Source organism: Nipponia nippon, unplaced genomic scaffold (genome assembly GCF_047370975.1).
Source record: "Nipponia nippon isolate SJK-2023a ecotype South Korea unplaced genomic scaffold, ASM4737097v1 scaffold_3, whole genome shotgun sequence".
Taxonomy (NCBI): Eukaryota; Metazoa; Chordata; class Aves; order Pelecaniformes; family Threskiornithidae; genus Nipponia; species Nipponia nippon.
Genome location: NW_028262347.1, coordinates 4,471,085 through 4,493,897, shown reverse-complemented (window position 1 = coordinate 4,493,897; position 22,813 = coordinate 4,471,085). Strand labels below are relative to the sequence as shown.

At 43.2% G+C, this 22,813-nt stretch overlaps 1 protein-coding gene across 11 annotated transcripts in view; it reads right to left on the bottom strand.

The window, feature by feature from the left end:
• The window catches only part of LOC148054486 (uncharacterized), a 144,651-nt gene that overhangs the window by 7,856 nt on the left and 113,982 nt on the right, over positions 1-22,813 (bottom strand). For 3 of the 11 annotated variants that reach the window (XR_015706857.1, XR_015706855.1, XR_015706862.1), the window contains 3 exons: positions 16,283-16,373; positions 4,244-5,706; positions 290-4,125 (listed from right to left, as the gene is read on the bottom strand). Coding sequence is in view for 1 of the 11 variants with exons in the window: in XM_087767490.1 (XP_087623616.1) it covers positions 13,894-13,976; positions 16,283-16,373 (174 nt within the window). In the remaining 10 variants the exon portion in view is untranslated. Of the gene's footprint in view, positions 1-289; positions 4,126-4,243; positions 5,707-12,128; positions 13,265-13,752; positions 13,977-16,282; positions 16,374-22,813 lie in introns of those variants that run through there. The other 8 variants (XR_015706858.1, XR_015706852.1, XR_015706859.1 and 5 more) reach the window with 4 other exon arrangements.

The window sequence follows — 22,813 nt, the reverse complement described above, 5'->3', positions numbered from 1 at the left end:
AGAGATGAGCATGAAGAAGGAAAAAAACCACCCCACCATAGGGCTGTTCACCAAGCGAGTACCACCATCGCGTGCACGGAGCAGGGCAGTGCCCTGCGGCAAAAATATCTTCCTATCATGTAATTAAGTGCTGCACCATAGCGCATGCGCCCACAGAGGTTATGTGGGCAGCCTGAAGACAGGCGTCTCCTAACTTCTAAATGCCTCTTCAACCTTGTCACTTCTGACGTTATTTTGAAGTGTTTTATGCATAGCACTGCTCTACTATATTAAGAGCGCATCTACGTACCTTGCAAACAACTCTCTCTCCTAGCAGAGGAAAGCCTGGCACGTATTCACAAACGAAGCAGCGAGGCTGTTAGCTCTGCTGTAATGAGCTTCAGATTTTGGTGATCATCACCAACCACATCATCATGTTACAGGGCCCTTGCTGCTGATGCACTATTAAATTTATTATATCACGGTCTCCGCAATAGCTGCCCTTGCTGTTATGCTAGAGCGTAAAAGGAAGGTTAAAATCCACACGAGAGCTGCATGCCCTATTTGTGGAGCCTTGCTCCTTTAAACACATGTGGGAGGGAGGACTGGTAAATCCTTGGACAGTTTTTCATCTTGCCTCGACTGGGCTGGGCTTCGGGCTCAGTCTGTTGTCTGGTCCCTTGTCATAGCTGCTGTTATAATGATTCATCCATCTGGTTTTCTGGGAAAAGAAAATGAGCTAGGGAAATGTTTGGTTTTTTTTTTTTTTTGGCTGTCTCTCTTCTCAAATGATTACAACTTTGCACCCGCTGGAGTTGACGGACGGGAAGGAGTTTTGCACATCATTTTTCGCTTGCTGGAGCAAAGGAGCGCCGAGAAGCCCGTTCCTCAAAGCCAGACCATGACGGTGATGTCCTTAAGTGTGTTTCCAAAAGCAAAAAAGGATCTAACAAAACCCACCAGCAGATTCAGGCTGTCTTCAGCGGGTGCACTGGACAAAACCTCATGCTGATGCACTCCGGGGACCACGTCCACCCCTTCAGCTGGCTCTCCGCCTGCTCGAGCTCTCCAGAAATGATGTGGGCTGAACTGCAGTGAGAAGGCTTGGAAAGGAATCCATGTGGAAAACATTGACACTGGAGGTCTTCTCATGGGGATTAAACAGCTGCTCTCATGAGTGGCGTTATTTTATCATAAATTAGGTAATAGCGGGGGGGGGGGGGAAAATCCTAAGAGTTCACACTGGGTGATGTTTTGTCTCAGAGCAGAGTGCAACAAGAAGCCACGGTGGAGTTTTCCCTTGTTGGTTTGTAGAGTAAGGACCAGTACTCCTCTGGTGGAGACAACGCGCCCAGCCAGCTGGTAACAGCAAGGTAACACACTTCTTGGGTAAGAAAAGTGGCAATGCAGCCTCTCTTTGCCAGCAGCCCTTAAAACCACCGCTTTAAACAAGCCGGCTCCAGAGGAGATCTTTTCTCTCTCTCTCCCCTTGCTCCAGGAACGCATCTTCCTTGGTCCCAGTTTGGTTAGACTGGGAAAGCAGCAGCTTGTCCGGGAGCAGTCATTCCTCCATTCAGACACATATTAATAAATTTTCATCAATTGGGTCATGTATCAAAGTTCTACTTTTCTACCGCGCTAAAGCAAACCTTCCTGTGACAAATTCCTCCCTTTATACCGGCTTCGTATCCGTTACCAGCACAGTGCCCTCCTGTGAAAACCAGATCCTCCTTGAACCCACCAGCACAGGAACTGCCCTCCTCCCTGGTCCAGCAGCCTTCCTCTCTCATCCCCCTTTTTTTAGACCTAACACCTTCTTCACCTCACCAGCCTTTACTCGAATTTGCCCGTTCCATGATTTCATCCGAAGTGGGTGGCGAGTTCGCTCTCCCCCACGAGCAGCCTCTTCGCAACGGCTTCTGGGATCCCTGCCAGCTTCTCTCCACCCACGGCCTCTCCCGTTGAAGCAAACCACGCAGCTCCTGCTGCTTCCCAGGCCAAAGGCGGCATCTCACATCTGGTGGGCTGGCTCGGGAAGAGAAAGGGAAGCCAAGGAGCATCTCACTGGGGGGACGAGCTCCCAGCTATCCCCTTGTCCTAGCACTTCCCAAGGGCTGGCACCTCCACGCTCCCTACCCACCCCTGCACCCTAAGGGATCCCCGGCTTTCCTCCCAGGAGACAGCGATGGGTTATTGATGTGACTCTGAAGGCTCAAAGGACACTGCAAACCAAAACTTAGTTTAGAAAACAGCTTTGCGGTTCAATACCAAATTAAAACTTGCCTTTTTGTTTTTCAGAGTTACTCCTATTCAGAAAACTTTGCGTTAATTTAAGCATTCCCAGGCTTTGCTAATGCAGGAGCATCGGACAGCGAAGTCAACAGGTCCCACGGCTTCAGAGACTGGAACTAAACGGCACACTGAAAAGCGGATGTGATTCGGATTTTGCAATTCTATGTGTTAAAACAGATTATTAAAATTGAAAATAGAGCACAGGACAGGTTTTCAAACCTTTTGGGTTCTTCCCTCTGCTCTTTCTGATTTGTCGTGGTTTTAAAAATTAATCTTTTGACTATTCCTCCCAATGCCATTTCTGGGCTGGCAGCCCCATTCCGATGCTGGTGATTTATACGCCTCGCTCAGAACGCAGCACACAAGTACTCTGCTTTTTCGCTTGCCCTTTCCAAACGTTTTTAATGATTTGCTTCCTCAGATCTGCTTACATTTGGGAAATTAAAAGCTAAGCCACAACTCCATTATGAACAAGAACACCATAAAAATTCCACGATTGCCAGAGAACATCTCAATACGGTGACAAACGTAGCCATGCTCTGGTACGGCTGCTCATCCGTGGGAAGGCTGGTTTATAAATTATTCATGAGCGTCTTAAAATTTCCAGGCCAATCTCAACTAAAAAGCCGTTTTTTTACACCACCGTTTCACTCAGAAGTTCTCCAACTGGAATTTTGATTTGCACAGTGAAATCTGCAAATTTACTTGCACTAAAGTTAATTTCTCTTTTCTTCATAAACGTTTCAGTTGTGATTTCAGTTCTCACACTGGAAACATAATGGAGAGTCTTTACATGACAGCGTATTTAGAAAGCCTAGGAATTCGTGATAATTTCCATGAATCTCTTGAGAAATTTACGTTTTCCCAGATGTGATTTTGAGTAGGTTCTGATCTGTAAGGATTCTGGCACCTTTCAGCAGGCCATCCCATCAGCCCAAGCTATTTCTAGTAATGAAAAATGGTTTGGGAGACTATCAAGCCGTTCTTCTCCCAATTTGTTCCACAATAAGGACAGGCAAGACTAAAGATTAAGTAATAGCAAAATCTAGTTGAGAAAATCACTTTGTGGTCCTCCAGAGGCTATTAAAAGATTGGCTAACTCACCTGTGCTTATGGCTTTTACAACTGCCATTCTGTTTTACAGTTTTATCCCGCATGGTGGCATTTGAGTGTCTTCCAAGTAAAATCATTAATTGTAACTAAATCCTGCAGGGTTTTACGTTAACGCCCCCGCACGCAGTAATGTTACGGTAGTACAAAAAGTAATGATATCTGAAGAAATGAGTGAGTCAAAGAAATGCCTTACATTCCCTGGTGATGTCCATGCTCTGCACTTCCATGCATTGCTCAGAAAACTGTACCATAGCTGGCTCCTCCAGAGCATGCTTGGATGCCCCTTCCCAACCACTTCATCCCAGGCTGTGCGGCTCCACAGGAGGGCGAGTGCCAGGCTTTACAGGCTGGCATCCAGCCAGGGATGTGTAGGACTTGGCACGGTAACTGCTTTGAGAAGTAGAGCCCAAGAAAATCTCTCCTCTGCGGCAATCGTGAATGCTGCTAGTACCAAAATACTGAACTCAAAGCCTTGTCATTCCAAGGTTCACCTCTCCTTTTTATGGCAAGTGGATATTGAAAAACCTGTTCTTTGACACAAGGAGAAACAGGTTTTACGGACCCCCCAGGACTGAAGCCAAGTCATCTGCTGCCACAGCAGGTTCTCCAGAGAGGAAACCTTCAGAAGAGACAGACCACGATGCTGAGAAGGCAGCACAGACCGAAGCTGCACGTAGCACAACTCCAACGCCCAGCAATCCGGGTAGCAGAGCGGGCAGACACACGTCTCGCCATAGACTGCTGTAGGAAAGCAAGAGGAGAAACGTGAGAAAGACACAGGGAAAAAAATGTTGCCTCTAATTTCAAGGAGCTAAATGGGAACAGCTTCTGAGCAAAGGTGTGTAAGCACTATACCGACCGGTATGAACGTACAGAACATCCTTCTGCCTGCTCAACAGCAGAGGTGGGAGCACGTAGCTGGTCCAACTTTTCTGCCTGGAACCCAAAAGCTCTGGACATTTCAAGGGGAGATGCACATGCGCATCTGACGGGCATTGCTGGAGAACAGAAGCCACCAGTTTGATGAACCGCTGGCAGAAACCTCTGCAAAGAGTACAGCTGTCTCGAATGACACGTGTGAACTGAAAACCTCTTGTGTATGTAGACAGCTCAACTCAGGTTGCTTCGCTGAAGTTTGCTCCGCTGTCCTCACCGGATCTGATTTACCAGAGAAAATATCTAGAAATTGTAACACTATTTTTGTTAGGATTACCCAAACAAGTAAGAATTTGCTCTCCTGGCATCTTTCAATTGCTGTGAGCTTTAATAGGCTGTTTTACAGCATAGCGAAGCTCTGCCAACATAAGCCTCTGCTGTTTCATACTTAGCACTGGTCCCAGCTGGACTCAGCCTGCCTGCAGGAAAAGCCACACTCCCTGGATTTATTCTATACCTCTGCTGTCCATTACAGCCCTGGAAATGTGTGCTAAGGACATGACAGCTCCCTCACAAGCAGGTTATTTTTGGCTACCAAGTCTCAAACTGGCTTGAAGAAATCAGGAAGCATCTTGTAGAGTATCACAGTTTTGTCTTATTTGCTGTTCCGCTCTTTTATAAGCATTTTATGCCTGCGTGTTTCATCAATTAACCTAAGGATCAAGCTGCTGCAAATTACAGTTCTGACCCTCAATTGATTTGCTGTGAAAACAAAGCAGTTCTCCACCATCATCCCAAGCTCCCATTCAACGTGACCAGGGTGTTTGCCCCCCAGACTCACAATATATGATGTATTTCACAGAACTCCCTTAGATAGAAACCAGACATTTCGAGATTCTGATGCAAGCTCACAAGTTTCAGACAAATTAACGTGACAACTGAAATTTAGGATCGGTGTAGTAAAATGAACTGGTTGAATGCCTCATTAATGGAAAAAGGGTACGCTGCAAGACGTTAATATTTTTGTATTAAAAATTTCCCAACATACATCATCCTTCTCTCCCTCTCAGCCCACCATCACGCACCTTTTATGTTAGTCCAGAAGCGAGAGTCCGGGGGAAGAGCAGCGGTTGAACTTCCAGTGCTGTTTTTGGCTTAGTCCAACTGTTTATTTCATTGTAGCATCGTTCCAGAAGACCGGCAACTCTACAAACTTTGCTGACCATGAAGCAATCTCCTTGCACGTTACATTTTGCGATTGCTGCAGGGTTTCAAACAGTAGGATGGAGCAGACTTGCAAACAAATAGATTAAGTTATATACTGCGGTACCTGATCAGCGTTTTGAGACCAGTGCAATTTTCGGAAGCGCTGTTTTGCATCTAAATCTGGCAATGTGACAGTGAAGACTGTCTGCTAGTAGCTTCACTTTTTAAAAAGGCCAAGAGCTGAGAGAAAATAGGATCAGAAAAAAAAAAAAGAAACCCATTACACACGCTTCTCTCTTTCTCACATACGTGTATATTTTACAGTGCAATGTTTCTGTTTTCATGAGGCATTTTTCTTCCTTCTTTCCCACCTTCTTTCGTTCTTTCATCCTTTCTTTCCCTATTGCTGCAGGAAAGATCCAACAAGGAACAGGACACAACCCTGTAAGCACAGGGGCACACCAGCAACAGTACTCACGTCTGAAAAGCCTTTCATGAGATCCAAGCACTTGGCAGCTCCATTTTTTCTCACTATACGGCGCAAACAGAGAAAATTACTACAGCTTAGAAAGGTCTATGTGGCTTAAACAGAGGAAATTACTACAGCTTAAAAACCTCTTACCTTTCAATAGAAATAATTCAAACTTTAATAATCTCTTTCAGCTGTTTCTGTGTGATCTCTTTGTATTACTTTGTAATCGATTCTAACCTTAAGAGTAGTTTTTGTGCTAACAGTTTCCTTTAACTGTAAAGCAGCCTGGACATTTAGATCCTACCTTGACAAGCACAGTACAAGCAGCTAAACTCCAAATAGATCGATCTGCTCCTTCAAGGACGTCGCACAAGAAATCCTTTAAGCAAGGGTCTGTATGGGAGCTACGTAAGCAGTGGATGTACTCAAAACACGCTGATTACTTGTAAGCCACACTTCCAGAGCGCAATACTTTTTTCTGTATAGCTTTTAACCTCAACAACATCTGTCAACCCCCCTACAATAGGTATGTGGGCAGGCGTCAGCTCTCTGCGTCACATTGCAAAAAAAAAAAAAAAATTAAAAAAAAATGCTGCTAGCCATTCTACATTTTCAATATTTTAATCATTTTTATATTAATTTAAGGGCTAACCTAGAGTCTTTTGCACTGAACACAGTACTACCCACTTCTGAGAGTTTAATCTAAAAAAGACAAATCATGAGGGTGGAATTCACAAATGGATGGAAGTGAGAGACTAGGAAGAGGCCACGTACTTTTCACATAAAGTCTCTTTTGGTTTGTGATTATCTGATCCCTTAGTTAAACAGAAATAAAAGTAACAGGAGCACGTACCGATGAAAAGACAGATGAGGGGGGAAGAGAAAGATAAATTTGCTGCCAGCAACCAGCCACAACCTTCAAAATGCCCCTAAATACTCAAAAGCTGCTCCAGTTGTTTACAGTCTGTAGCTATTTTGTAGTTTCCCCATAGAGAATAGTGGGGGAAGGCAGCATATTGCTGTTTTCACCAGTACATCTAGGAAAATATCCCCTGCTGCAGGGATGCCTTGCTGGAGGTTGGTCTGTGTTATTAGCTCCCAAATGCAGCACGACAAGCTGGCTGAAGGATGATTTTCAGAAGTTACCTTCGTGGATAAGGAGATCCTGCTGCAGCTGGGGACACAACCCACACTGTGACTCTCCACCGCTGGCCAGTTGTGTTTCTCTTGAAGAGCTGAATTTTCAGAGAGAACTTCTTAGATACTGTAACATCCTTGGGAAGATGACTCAGGTTTTTTGTGGCTTATGCTGTTAACAGCGTAAGAGAGGAGAATGCAAAAAGCTCTCCGGCTAGCAATGAAATCTTTCACAAGATCTCGCTTTCAGCATGTCCAGAGTACAGTAACTGGAGATTGGAAGGCTTCCTGCTGCTGACTTTTTATTTCCTCATACCTCGTGGCCAGATCATTAAGCCAACAGTGTTATTTCTTTTTTTCTTTTATCCTAAGTCCATACTGATTATTCTCACTGGGGAAACCATCTCCCTTTATCTCCACTCCCAGTACTGTATGACTTTCCAAACCATTCTGAGTACCCTCTTTACACAGATGACCTAAACGAAGACCTCGTGTTACATATCTTACACACTCCATCTACTAGAGATTGTATTTTCTCCTCGCAAAAATCTCCAGCTATATGAAAGCACCTAACAACACTAGAGTTTAAACGTATAGGATTTCTGGATTCAGCAATTCCATTCACTAAAATGACATGCTTTCCTTTTTTCAGTCCTAGATAATACCATTAAATATTCTCTTTGGAGCCTCTTGTACAAAATTCACAAGGAGCAATTCCCCAATCACTATAACCGATTTCAAATGGTGCTAGAAATTATTATTGACTCTGAACACCAAAAGAAATCAGTCATCCTCTAAAGGGGTTACTGAGATCTGCAAGGATGAAGAGTTAAGTGCTGGACAGTGTTTTATATCGGAGGATCCCCAAATACTTGATAAGTGTTAATTAATTACCTCTGTGGTATTATTCACTAAAAAAAGTGTTATAAATATTATTAAAATGACTGTGACAATGATTTAGAAGGTGAAAACTGTCAAAACCAATCATTAGCCACACACATCTTTTAATGGGGTAAAGCCAATCTTAAAACACTTCAAGTTCTCCAAATTTCAGTAGCCTTGGCCAGTGTGACCTACCATGCGTGGTCCAACGCTCATAGATGCTGGTGCTGGCCGTTTCCATTAACTACAACTAGCGTTATCAGGCTATCAACTTGCAACCTGAACACTGGAAAGTGAAGTCACACAAAATAAATAAGCATATGCAGATCTGCCAAACATGCCACAATGAAAAAGCAAACACACAGCAGGGATGCAAACAGCATCTACAGCTCCCAGTGCTTAAATTTATCTGCTTTAAATTCTGTTGTGTGTCTTGCATGATACACGTACAAGGGCAGTAAAGAACTAATAAAAATCTATCTACGTAAGGCTGAAACAGGCTTCGAGCTGAAAAGTGGAGCAAATGAAGTTCCTTTCCTTACTCCTCACCATGCTGTACAAACTAGTTGTTTGTACTAGATTTACTAGTTGGTGCATTAACGTCAACGTCTTCAATACTGTGTTGCAATTCTGTATTACACTTTTTTGCATTGTTTATGTCTCGTAAGCCCTTCTCTGTTTCCAAAGTTCTGGTTCACCACCTACAAATACTATAAACATGCTGTTAACCAGCAGTATCACAGCACACATTGCATTGCTCTCCAAGGGTCATCTGGGCCATAGACTCTGCAGTCCCAGCCTACTGAGGGACTTTGTTTGGTGGTAAAGCCAATTGTAATGGCACAAGCACGCAAGGAAGATCTTGACCTTGTCCTCTTTTCCACTGAAGTTTTCGAGGATCCATTTCACTGATGAAAGCAGGCATTCTTCCTCCAAGAACACTGATTTCAAATGGTGCTAGACAATGAATAGTTAAATCTAAACCACCATATGAAACCAGCTTCCTGAGGGAGCTTGTTTCTAGCTGGGGTGATATTCCTGTAACAATAAATTGGAAATGCCACAGAAGAATACCTATCCATGCTGGTTTTTTTTTCTTTATATTTCCTATTAAATAGCTGATGCTTTTTTCTTACCCTTGATTTTGGCTTGAGTCACCAAACGTTCATTTCTGTTTTCTATTACAGTGCTACCAACAGAAAGAGAATTGCTTACAGCAGTGTCGCTCTGAAGAATTTTGTTAGTCAAGTTTGGACAACATATACAAGGGTTTAACCAGAGAAGGAGGACCTTCACCCTACTTTTGTTACTGTCTTCTATTAACACTTTGTGTCTGCTGAGGTCTGCCCACAGCACGACTACCACCAAACAAATCAGTATGGGAAACACTGCTGCAAACTCCCTGTAGCGACAGCGAAACAACGTGTGAAAGGTCTCCCCCAAGATGTTAACATATCTTATTTTTAACAGCAGCAGCAGAAGTACCAGCGTGGGACAGAAGCTACATGTTAATGCCTAAATGTTGAATATGCATTCAAAAGGTCACACGGAGAGTCTGAAAACCAGCCCACCTGTCTGCTAGCTCTCACCGAGGTGGTATTTGCAGCGTTAGAGAAAAGTCGTGTGCCCAAACCTAACGTTAAGGATTGCATTAATTACAGACTATTCAGATCTGGCACTTACCACCTGGTCCAAGAACTACTTCTAAGAAGTCTGACACAGGGATTTTTCCTGGAAGTCTGCTACTGAAGTGTGTCCTAGACAATTTATTCCCTTCAAACAGATGTATTTTTTTTATAACCTGTCTGCAACTTCTCGTCTCAGCTGGCAGAACAAACATATCCGAATCACATCTGAGAATAATGTCAAGCAAGTTTGAGTGTTTGCACAGACTACAAGGCTCAGCCACGCTTACGGTGACATGTTCTGGGAAGTACTCGATAGATACATCGCTGCCTCTCAGCAAGCAACAAATTACCCGAAGCAGCAGCGCTGGCACAACAGACACAGGGCAGAGGGGAGGCACAACGAGACGGCACGCCCCATGCGGGTGTAAAACAACACTGTTTTAAGGAAAACAACCAAATGGAGCAGGGCTTTCTCGGCCTCTGAAAGCAGGCAGTTGCTTCAGTTACTGGAAGAGCTATAACTATGCCAGGCCACATCAGCGTTGGATTTATTATGCAGCTTTTCTGTCCAGAAAGTGACTGTGTGGAGCAGAGCAGTCAGGAAGCAGCTTGGCCGGGAGCAGCAGAACGGAGCTGTGCTCGTGCCCATCTCCCGGGGCTCTGCCCCGAGCACGCAGCTGTCTGGGAATCTTCCATCCAAGCACAGGGAACACTAATGCTTTAGCACGGTTAAAATAAAGCAGCTTTGAAGTGTGGGCAGGACCGAACAGTTTCCTCAAGCCATGCAAAAGCCTCAAACTTTGCCCTGCTGTAGCGTATTCAAGAAGAGTGAAGGATCTGACCGTTTCCCTCCGGCAGTTTAGCACACCCAGTGCGCACTGTACCTGCCTCTGGAAGTCCTGTGAAAGCTGATTTTGGTTGATTACAGCCATCATCCAAGATGAACGTGGTCTCCTGAGGACAGCCAAATATTCTCAAACTCCTTCTCTTCAGGGGACAGGAAACCATGTAAAAAACCTATCTAATTACATCTGTTTCTAAGGTTTCATTACCTCCAAATATGCATCCTTCTCTTCATTTACCACAGTGACAACAAAAACAACTAGCTTAGATTAGAAACCTAATTTCTAGATGGCTGAAGATAAGAGGACAGAAATCTCAAATTAGTGTGGACAGTTCCCATCAGAGTATCTGTCAACAGCATAGCTAACACACTCCTCTCCAAGAAAATCTTCATGAGGAAGTCCAAGAAACCTGAGACCCATCTGTGAAACAAGGAAAGCAACGACACTTCACAGCCATTACCTCCCCTGGAGAAGGCTAAACCGTGCTATAGCATCTTTTCCTATACAGCTGCATTCATGACGTACATGGGATTTGAAGCCGAGGTCCAGTTGCGTGGCTCTGCCTTTACCACTAGCCCTAGCACGGGTGCAGACCACAGCATCTCCATCTGACTACCCAGAGAGCAAATTCTTCCATTTAATATCACTTGCACTTTTGAAGAAAGCACCTTTCGAAACCTGTAATAACTCTGCATGTTTCTAGAACACAGATAACGAGAAACACTCTCGCATTAGGGCTGCAAACTGTCATTTCTAAATTGGAGAAACAAATGAACTGCAGATAGAGAGCTGCCGTACTTCTGCAAGATGCCTCCTTCTAATTAGGTCCTGTAAGTTTTAAAACATTTTCAGGTCTTGGACTGTTCTGTCCTTCCTAGATTTAATGATGAGAAAAGCTAAGAGCAATGGAGGGGAACAGAAGAGATAATGTCTTTACATTTATGTGTCTACTTAGCAGAAAAGCAAGAGCTTGGGAAATCGGAAGAGCGAACTCAGAAATCACAGACTTAGATAAAAATTTTAGATGGAAGAGTTTCTGATTACATTTTTGTTTCTGTAGTTACAAACTAACGCTGTTTTGTAATCTTCCAGAGAAAATTATGGGAATGACATGTCAGTGACTTAAACCTTGATCTTAAATACTTCAGAATTCACGTGATTTTATTTGACATCGATGGGATTATTACACGAGTAAAGTTTTGTCTGTGATTAAACCACTGCAAGATTAGAGTTTACAATGGCTTTGTTTTGCTCTTGAGTAATTCTAGTGGTTTAGCTGCATTCAAACACCTACCGGGTAACCTCCTCTCTTCCAGTGATGAATTCCTGCAGTTAAGCACTTGGAGTAACGTGTGAACTGTGATCCCATCTAACTGCAAATGACAATTGTGGGCACTTTATCACATGAATCCAGGGATAACCAGAGAGAAAATCTACTGGGAGTGACTTGGAAAGACTTCCAACCGGACTAACAATCCTGCACAGGAAATTCCGTAAAAAATAAGTCTTATTGCTTCCTTTCCATGCTCTGCCGTAACAGGAGCTGTGTAAATGGATTTTGTTAGAGCTTTACTTATGACAGCTTTACGATCCATCTATGACAGGCTGAAAGACCGAGTCAGCCTGTAATTTGCAGACAATAGCCTGCAAGTACGTTATGTCTGACAAACTGCTCAACTTATTGTACCTTCTTAAATTCCTTTTTTTTTAATAAGATGTGGAGCCAAGGAAAAATGACAGATTGACAACTCTGCAGAAAGCCTCTGTTCACAGAACAGCTATAGCATGGGAAGCGATTGTGCGAACTTCCTACTTAACGCTTGGCCATGTATCTCATTTATGAGCTGCTACAGATACCCTATGGTATGATGAAGATCGAGGAAGCATTAAGAAATTGTCTGTCAGCTGAAAAACCAATTAATACTAACTGCAGTGAGGAAGAACTGCCTACCAAGATAGAAATTGAGACTGTGAAGTCAGTTACAGATGTCTTTAAGGGATTTTTTTTTTGGTCATTTTCAACTTGAACTTAAACCACAGCTATTGGGGAAAAGCTGCTTCATCTTTTATTTTTCTGCACCATCAATCCCCCAGCGTTTTCACCACCAGCTTAATGAATTCCAACTATCAAGAGAGCTCATCCGCTATGTAATTTATCTTTTTTTGTTCCCTTCACTAAACAAGCAGGAAAAATGTTTTTAATTTGCAAGGCTGAATAAATACCTACTGTGTTTGCCAAGATTTTATTGACATTCATGGCTGTCCACAAAGCTGACTGACTTCTCACAGAGATGGTTTATCTCCTCAAGAAAAAAAACCTGCCCAAGCAAGATGATGTTAATCTTTCTTAATAAAATAAAATAAAATAAAATGAACAGGAGCAGTTCAATAAATAATACTGTGGCTAGTGAAACCCCTTTGTCCAGGATATGGCCCCAGAGCAGATTTTTGTTGACAGTAAGATCACTTAACGCTGGGACACTCTCCAGCGCTCACTGCTGCCTCTGATGCTGCAGTTCACGTCACCTTCAGTTGTACCCATATGGCTGCCCACGGGCCATGCTATGAACAAGTTCACTCAAATGATTCTAATTCAAAGAAGAAAAAGCGTTTCTTTTCTTGACTGAGATATTTTCAGCCATCTGGTTTTCCACACGGTCAGGAAAGAGATGGCACTGCATTGCTGCTGAGCTGGAAATGAATGGCTGGGGGTAGGCAGAAACTTATTAAGATGGCACGAGTAAAAGACATGAACTGTGGAATTACACCTTGGATAGTATCAAATCCCATCTCCCTTGCTCAGCTGGTCATGAGGAGTTGAGATGAGTTTCAGCCTGCAATGAAACACAGTTCTTGAACTTTCACAAGAAAATCAATACACCAAACTTCGAGATTCTTACTCAAGTTTCACTTATTTTTCTATACAAGGTCCAGCCTTCCCCACTGGCCTGCTGCCTAGATTTTTCAATTTATATTTTTCTTGCTGAACAGTTTTGTTATCTTAGAATTGGCAATAAGCAAGGAACAATCAAATCCTCCACAGCTGGAATCTAATATGACCAGACAGTCTGCACTGGCTTCGCATAAACATATAAGAAGAAAAAACATTTGGGGGAGGAAATTAATGACGTAATAAACTATTACTATTGTCAAAATTCCCTATACTGATGACAGTACTTCACATATCTCACTTTCCTTTCTGTCCTTTGGTTATCTGTACTGAAAAGAGCTACCAAGTAAGTGATCTGGGGAACATTCCTCTGGAACAAGCCAACAGCCCTCAAATAAAGACCGGTATTTCCCACTAGTGAAACATCCATACCTGTTACGTATGCACAATACATTTATCTTTTTGATTTCAGAAGCTTCTCAAAGCTTCTAACAGGAAAAGGTCCAATGGCTGATGCTGCAAGGTATTTACAGTATCAGGTGACACCAAGGAGGGACACAGATGTGCTATACCTCAGAAAAAACAGCCACCGCCATGTACAATTTTCTCCGCGTGTTTTTGAAGCAATTCGTTATTGACAGGTTTGTCCTCAGAATCTGGGGAAAAAAAAAAAAATATACCAGAAGCTCTGTGAATTAGTCCCCTCTCTGTGTTGTTCTTCAAAGAGATAAATTGAAATGCAACTTCATAATCATTCTTCTCTTCCTCCAGCCTCTTATACAGGCTTTTAGACAAGTTACTGCTCCTCAAAAATCTGAACTTATGTGACTGTATTTACAGTCAGAACGGGCAATCAAGGTATAGCACTAGAATACAGGTATCATATTCCCTATGGAAGGAGTCATTTTCGATTGGAGCTTCAAAATTCACCAAAAGAAACTGCTGTCCCTGTTTCATACAGAAGTATGTGTGTAGACGCTCCTTGTAAGATGTATCTAAATTTGTCTACAAGCCTCCTGGTAGACCACCTTGAGCTCCAGTCCACCTGCATGCCAGCTCCATGGCAGTGGTGTGCCCCCAGGCCACGGGGAAATAATTCTTTGTGGAGGAAGGATCCATAAATAGCAGGTGCCGGAGGATCACCTACTGCATAGAGCAATATCCTTGACGTACAAGTTGTCTCAGATTTACTCTGAATTCTGTTTTGAAACCTCTTCAGGCTGATTTTGGGGATTATTAGGAAACAGAAATCCTAAAAATACAAAAGCAGGCTTATCAAGCTGAGAGAAAAACAGTACGATGTTTTTGTGACAAAGGCTTTAGTATATGAATTATGCATTACTGAAAACTGACTTCAATTCATATGGTAGGAGGGAGATTTCTGTGCATCCAAATTCAAGCACAACGGGCACAAGCTGCACTGCAGGGAATTATATGCAGTCCTGTACAAACATCATCAATTTGAGTAGCTCACTCTCCTTTTTGCCTGAGAATTATTTTGCGTTATTTGCAAGAATTTGAGGCAGAAAACAACGAAATAACCCGTTAACCCCTTGAAATCAGTCATCGCCAAATTCAGAAAGGGCTACTGAAACAGTAAGGAAGCAAGAATAGTCTGGCTTCAGCCTCGCCACTCTATTTCTGTCCACGTTCCCATCTTGTGCCCATCACCACAGCAGCTGACTGCTCTTCTGTCAAAAACAGCAATCTTTGGGGCAACAGAGGCAGGAATATAGTTTTATTTCCCCAAGGGCATCACGATTTGCTGGATAAGAGCAGGACATGTCACACTTTAGCAATCGTACAGGACAACCATAACGAACAACGTAATTCCCCGTTGTTTTCTAAGGTGTGTTTATAAAGGTAACGCTAAAGTTACCCACAACAAAACTCACTGCTTCTTGTCCACGTCTTTACATTGTAAAAACTTTTTATTTCCCATCCCCACTGCTGTCTTACATATGCAGAAGTATCTCACTGGGATCTGGGAGAAAACCGATGATCATCAGGGGGGAAAAAAAAAAAAATATTTTTCTTCAGTTTAAAATATTTCCTCTGACTTAAAGCTTTTGGAATCTGAAGAGCGATGAGCATCATTTTTAGAAACCACCCTGGCAACGTAGCTGTTATATAAGTTTCAATAGAAGTGCTAATCCCAGCGCTGAACAGAAATGCCCCTGTCATGAAGCACTCAAAAACTACACCTACTGTTTATATTCTTGTGCCGTGCATTGTATCGCATCCACTTATATCTCTACAAAGTGAGCTCTTAAAACCAGGCGCTTGTAACTTTTTTGCCCCTCTGCTTATCTTCAGCACTGGGTTCATTTACATTGCTACATAAATCATCATGCTAGTTTGTTAAAGGATGAAAGGTGGCCTGGAAAGAATTGCTCTTACGTATCTTTTAAAAATAACAGTAAACACAAATGAAAACGTTTATTTTTCTGTATTTTTTTTTTCCTAGTATAATACAAACTCAAATTCTGACTACTTTGAAAGACTCCATGATTACTGAAGAGGAAGTGAAATTAAAATCATCACACAGAAAAAGAAGATAGCAATTAAGAGGGATAGGAAATTCAATCAGACTGCTCCAAGTGTGATTGTTTTTAATCCCAACTGAATTCCCACACCTGACAAACAGACTGCAGAGGATCTTTTAGCTGAAGACAAATACTGTTTACTCCTCCCATCATGTATGACACTGCAAAAAAACCCAGAACCCAAGCCAGAAATATTTTCAGAGCAAAACAAACCACCTTTGAACCCTGCTGTGTTATGTTGAAGCAACGAATCGGCAATTGGATTTTTTAAAGATATCCATCTCCTACATACTGGTGCCGCACAGAGACGAACACAATATATGCCAGATGTATTTACACTACATACTGCACAGCAGGAAACATAACCAATGCAGAGAGCATATTCTACCAATTTACTGGAAACAGAAATTATTTACCTTTCAGCTTGTACGTATTTATGAATAGGTTTTCCCTCAAACACCACGTTCTTCCCTTGGCATATGCAAGGCGCTCTCCTGAGATCAGCACCTGGAATTTATAAAACGGTTTATTTAAATGAATGTTTGCATTTCCACTTTAGCTTCCCCTTACAAAAGCAGAAAAAGGTCACACGGCTAGGGTACATTTTTACCATTCGGTTCCACTTCGGATCACCTCATTCTATTACAGAATGAAAGAGCGTTACAGGAACGCAGCCGGGCGACGCTTGCCACCGCTGCAGGGGAAGGCCACCGGCTGCTGCCAGGGTCAGCGTCCCAGGGCCACGAGCCACGCAGACCCTCCAGGAACTGCCCACCTCCTCGACCGGCAGAAGAAACACAACCACCCGGCGGTTACACGGTCCCCTCCATTTCTGCACCTTTTCGGTTAGGCCACTCTACATCACCTTGTTAAAGAGCTTGTTTCTTCTAGCTTTGAAGAGAGAGGGATGGCAGATCTACCTAAAGATTTTAGGGACTGATCAATGGCCTGTAAGTTGTGCTAGAGACTGGAAGAGCCAGGAGATGAGAGGAATCTTCACTGCACGCTGAACAAGGATGCTTCTCTGTCATCTGGATCAACCAGCGAGCATCTGGCAGTGCTGGAATTGATTACATCCACCCGACCATGCACAGCTTTGAACATTTACTGATCCTTACTCCTGAATCCCTTTTACTACTCAGTTCATGTATTTGACTACTGTTACAGGACGGAATACATCATCAGGATAAAAACAGACATTGTGCTTTAATAATAAACACTGATGCTGGCATATGCCATGAAAATTATAGACCTAATTAGAGGACCACAACATAATGCTCCACATATTAAACACAGGCAAGCAAGAGACAGGGAAAAGTGGCTGTTGGATTTTGAAAATAATTTTGTTTTGCAGAGTAGTTTTTGCTTTAATCTACCACAGCTATTGAACAACTTCAGTTGCGTTAGAAAAATACGTACCTATCTATCAGAAAAACGTAACATACACGTATCCATTTTGCTGCAACTTACTTGTGATCTTATTAGTTTCCAGCCCGTAATTGGCTCCATCTTTTGATGCTATAAACGAGGTCAGTATCTCATAATTTGAGCATTAAAACAAGGAAGGCTGAAGTTCTGTTTCTAGTCTGATTTTCTTTGGGACCCGAGAAACTCAAGTTTGTATCGATTTTGAAGCTATGTAGATATTTACCTTCCCAGTGACTTCCAAGGGGGGCACTGTAAAGCTGGGCAGAGCCCCTGTCATGGACTGTCCTGGTTTCAGCTGGGATAGAGTTAATTTTCTTCCTAGTGGCTGGTATAGTGCTGTGTTTTGGATTTAGTGCGAGAATCATGTTGATAACACACCGATGTTAAACCACGACATGGACCAAGACACACCGATCTAAGAGCTTCATATAAAACAGAATAAAAGGAGTTTGGTTTCTAGTTTACTGCCTGAGGCAAGGAAGACTGAAGAGGCATAAAAAAAGAAGCAGCATAAGGAATAACGAGACAATAAAACCCGATATAAAGGCAGATTAACAGCCTGATGGTCTATGTACTCTGGGCATCACAGGAAGGTATAGCTTTAAAATAGAGGCTTAAATAAAAAGGTATTTTTGTGGCATTTACAGAGGGTTGGCATGGGAGAAAGCTCCTTTCTGTTGAAATTGTACTGAGCTGCAGCTGACTGCTATCAATTCACATGTGCGCACGTCAGGCAAACATCTCAGGAGAGAGAAATAAAACGATGCGCAGAGGTGCAGATCTGGAACTCGACTGCACAGAGGCAGTAGTCAAATATATGTTTGCAGAGGAAACCTGGAAGACTGAAGATGCAGAATGTGCACAGCGAGAATGTCATTGTGTACATTAAGAATATGATTAAGAAAGATCATAAAAAAACCCCAGAATTATAGACACCCAGTCAGGATGGAATCTCGAGCTCGACAACGTGATGGATGGTGTTGAATGTTTGAGCAGTGAAAAAAGGCAAGGATGAAGAACTAGGGCTAATATTTGGGTAAGAAAAGGCAACTAGAAACTTCAAAGTCTCAAATGAATTCGAGAGGCAGATGACAGCTTGGAAAGGGGTGCAGGACAGAATCACAGAGGAGAAGCCCAAATTGCAAATGACTGGTGTAACTTCCAACTTGTAAAAATGCGGCCATTACTAGACTAAGGAAAACTAAACCCAAAGAAACCCTAATGACTTAGTGAAGAAGAGAGTTATCTCTTTATTCTGCTGGCATTCGAGTTCTCCTATTTGCAACAGACATGATTAAATTAATTCATCAATTAGTAAATGAGTTCAGTTAGTTCATGGCGTGTAATTCATTTATTCTACTCTGTTAACAGACACATCCTAATGTCACTTCGTAGTATTTTGCAAATTCAATTTAACTCATTAGGTACAATGAGAAAAGGGGAACCTGAAGGCAGAAATCAAAATGGTAACAGAGACAGATGCAAAACTCACCGAGATAACGCACAACAAACAGCAGGAAGCAACTGCCAGCAAGGTCCGTTCCCTGCTCAGCAGTGCTGACCAGGCCGCATTCACCGCTTCGTGGTTAAAACAGGCCTGAGGCGACGGGTGCGGGAACGCGGCAGCTGCCAGCCCGCGACGGTGTCCCCACAGCCATTTCCCTGCAGCCGGACTGGGTTTTTGTTTTGCGCTCCCCCTTTGTCCCTTGCAAATAGTTTCATCGAGAGATTCCTTTTTCACGGAACTACTTTGGATTTCTGTGTCCTTTTAATACTGGCCAAGGAAACTCACTCAAGGTTATCCCCACAATTGTCTACTGTAGCAACTATGAAGGTTAAGAGGATAAAACAGTCAAAGTGATGACTGGTTAAGTATGTGCTATGTAATGCCAGCTGTAAAGGTTCCGACAAAATAATGTTCAAGAAAAAAAGAGACTCTTTAAATGCAAAACCTGATCGTCATTTGAATGCAGTATGTACATACATGCACACCGAAGTCCAAGGGTAAAGCAGGAGCCAGGAGAAGAGCTCTGAGGTGGTGTCAGGCAGCACACGCAGAATCGTACACGCACCAGTGCAAAGATGGGAGCAGCACCCTGTAAGATACCGTCTGCCTCTCAGCAACGCTGGGTCTTTTAGCAGCTTCCTTTCGGCACAGAGAGAAAAAAGCGAAGGACACACACTTAGCCAAGAAGGGAAATAGCTGAACCATGACAACGCTAATAGACTACTATTGAGCCCTCGTTAACAGAAAAATTAAGTTAGGTTTCTATCAATAACAAGCCACAAAAATTTTTCTTGTATCGGCACAAAACACACATGACTGGAGCTTTGAGGAGCCGAGTCTTTCTGCTCGATGGGTGATGCAGCGCCAAGCAGCAAGACACTGCTGGGTCTGCAGATGGATGCCTGACGAGTGCCCCTTGCCGCGAGACGGGGAGGCTGCCGGTGTCAGCCACATGGCCTGTCTTTGTTCTGCCTAAATTTTGGCAGAATTTAGGTGCCTCGAGTCCAGAGTGATAAAACTCTCTACTCTTGGCTGTCAACAAACGCCATATTAGAGCCTGGTATTGCCTGCTGTTCACGATGGAAGGTGTCCTGCTTGGACTGAGGGAACGTGCTTCTCACCTAGACTCAGTTGCAATCCGTTTAGGCAAAAAGCGGCCTGAACACCATGTAAGTCCCCTGAAAGAGTCCAAAACCCACCAAAATCCACGCCAAGGCCAGCGCTCTTTCCAGAACAAGACTGCACAGGAGCATCGGTGCTCACTACCTTCACTGGAGTCTGGACGCACCCACCCAGAAAGCAGGAGAACTCCTTTTTATGTCTTCTTAGCCTTCAGCATCACGCTGCCCTGGAAAACTGAAGCAGTACAGATCCAATACGCGAGGCCGAACACCTCTCTGCAACGGTCGCGCTGCTCCTGGTTCCTGAACAGGCTCGTTCAGAGCTTAACCTGAGCTTCCCCATGCTCGCTGCCACGTACGCATACCCTCAGAATGACCGATACCCAAATCCTGCTCTAATGCATCACAAACAAGGTGCCTCTGAAGTGTCTCCCTCTATGCTGGTTATTGTGATTCCAAAATAATGACAATGAAATCATCTCCACACCCCTGCTAGCTTCATAATACCAAAAGCTTTCCCCCAGCCTTTTCTGTCCCATTCCCGTTCTGCTGAAAACTGAGCTCCACTCTGCGATCCAACACTTTTTCACAGCAGACGTAGGAAGCATTTCCTAATTCTGGGCCAGGCAGCGCGTTCCACACCCAAGGGCAAAAATCCAGCATCTATGTGCTTTAAAAAAAGAAAAAAAATTCAAAACCAGCTCAGTACTGGGTATTTCAAAGGAGAGTGTATTCTGCATCTACAATGGGACACAGCTAAGCATCTCTTTGATCTGAAGCTTAAAATACACAATCTTCCCTGTGCTACTTCTGTATTTCCATGGAAAATTACTAATATTTGGGGGGGGGGGGGGGGGAAGAATAATTAAAAGAATTTTGGAAGTGCTTACGAATATAGTAACAGAGAGAGAAGACAAAATTGACTGACTACAGTACAGCACTGAAAAAGACAAGGAATGACTACGATTACATTTGAGGTACTGTAATTTAAGACAAACTGTAGCAGAACTGTTAAAGTAGCTTGTTAATTCTATTACTAATCATTACATCGAACTTATGGGCTCCTTATGGATCTCCCTAACAGCCCCTGCTTTATCTGCATTTTTTGCAAAAGAAACTACAGTAACTTATGCTATGAGGGAGTAATTGTGTCAGGGGGTTGGTGAGAAATATATTCATCTGCATTTCCAGACTGGAGCAGTCCTCTGTTTACTGTACTCTCTAAAACATCCAACTGAAATAGCACTCATCCTGCTTTCAAGTGCCATAAAAGTTGCATTAGGTTTCCAGTTAAGATGAGGATAATGTGTATCCTGTATGGATGTGACACGATAGGTTAAAGTAACTAAAAAAACTGAAGTAAATACGCAAACTGCACTGTCCGGACCTGCAAAATAACGCAGACACAAAGCAGGAAGTCAGAAGCCTGACAGACACGGGAATACAGATTATGACACTCTGAAAATGAATTTAAAGCTGTATAATTAAGCCCACACAACAAGTCCTTCTTTCTCTTCTCCTTAAGTATATCTCCCTCACTTCAAGTGTCAATATTACTAATATATTGCCTTGTATCCTTGTCCGTAAGTAAGAAAACCTTTCTTTAAATCTCATCTCTTTAGGAGGGGTCCAGTACCCCAGTCCCAGATATTTTTGGATACAAGGGAATGGAGGGAAAGGATTGCCTACAATGCTCCCATCAAACCTGTATTTTTTCTCCCCAAATCCACAGTACTGCGTCCTAAAAGAGGGATGCCGAGCATGTCTTCTGCATCACTTCTCCGTATCCCCGCCAGCGCTATCTGCTCTTTGAAACACCCTGCGGAGAAGATTTCCAAAACACCGCGAGCCCTGCACAACTCTGCCTCTGACCCTTCCTGTTAGGGACTCCTGAGCAATGGGCTTTATCTCATTAATTCAGTGGTTTTTAGGAAACTACTTTTTCCTGCCAGTTTTTAAACCCAAAGGAATTTTCTAGATGTGCAGTGACAGTGCATGAGTAATAGCTCCCTCATTAAACTACCAGGGAGTCATAAAACAAAACAAATTGTTCAGCTTCCCAGTGTTTTTCCGATTTGCTTTCCCTTTCCAAGCCCTGTAGTGCTCACAAACATCCAAACTATCTCAGTGACGTCATTTATAGTCAGAATCCTTAAAGGAAACAACATGTCCTTAGCATGTTGCTCAATCCTCTGGTATTCTTGCAGTTATTTATTTTTGCCCCGGGGTAGTTTCAAGTTGTTTTTTTTTTTTTTTTTTTTTAAATCAAGAGCTAGTTGTGCCCACGTGAAATGTACGCCTCCGAAGGCCGCCATCAAAAGCTCGTCTGGCACGGGAGAAGGAGCTGCGCTACATTTGCTGCTGCCTGGCAGTCCTCGGTACGTCTCTTGTCTTCATGCCAAATGCTCTCCGTGCCCACAGCCGAAAAACAGGGTGGTGCAGTGCGGGAAGCTGTAAAGATGTGAAAGATGAGAACAAACCCTGCTCTCCCACGGCAGGCTGCCGCAGCAGCCACGGTTGCTCTTTCTCCTGTGCTTGAAAAATGGTCCTCCATAGGGGAACAAGGTATTTAGCCCAAACTTGGGAATACAGCTTTGTTTTATGTTTGCCTCGGGGCAGGCTCGTGTTAAGAAATCACTCTGTACCTCTTCTAAACAGAAGCGGGTAGCTGTGTTTCTCGAGTGCCTTTGATGTTGGTAGGCAACAGGTTCTTTATCCCATTTTGAAATCCGGGAGTCAAACTATAGAACGTGTAGTCCAAGGATTCAAGGAATACTTTGAAAGGCCACAATTTCTACAGGAGTTTGTGAGAAAGAGAGACAAGACTCAGTCTCCTGCTCTTCTGTTCAGGATGAAGAAGCTTGTACTCAGTGCTGATACAGATGTGCCTT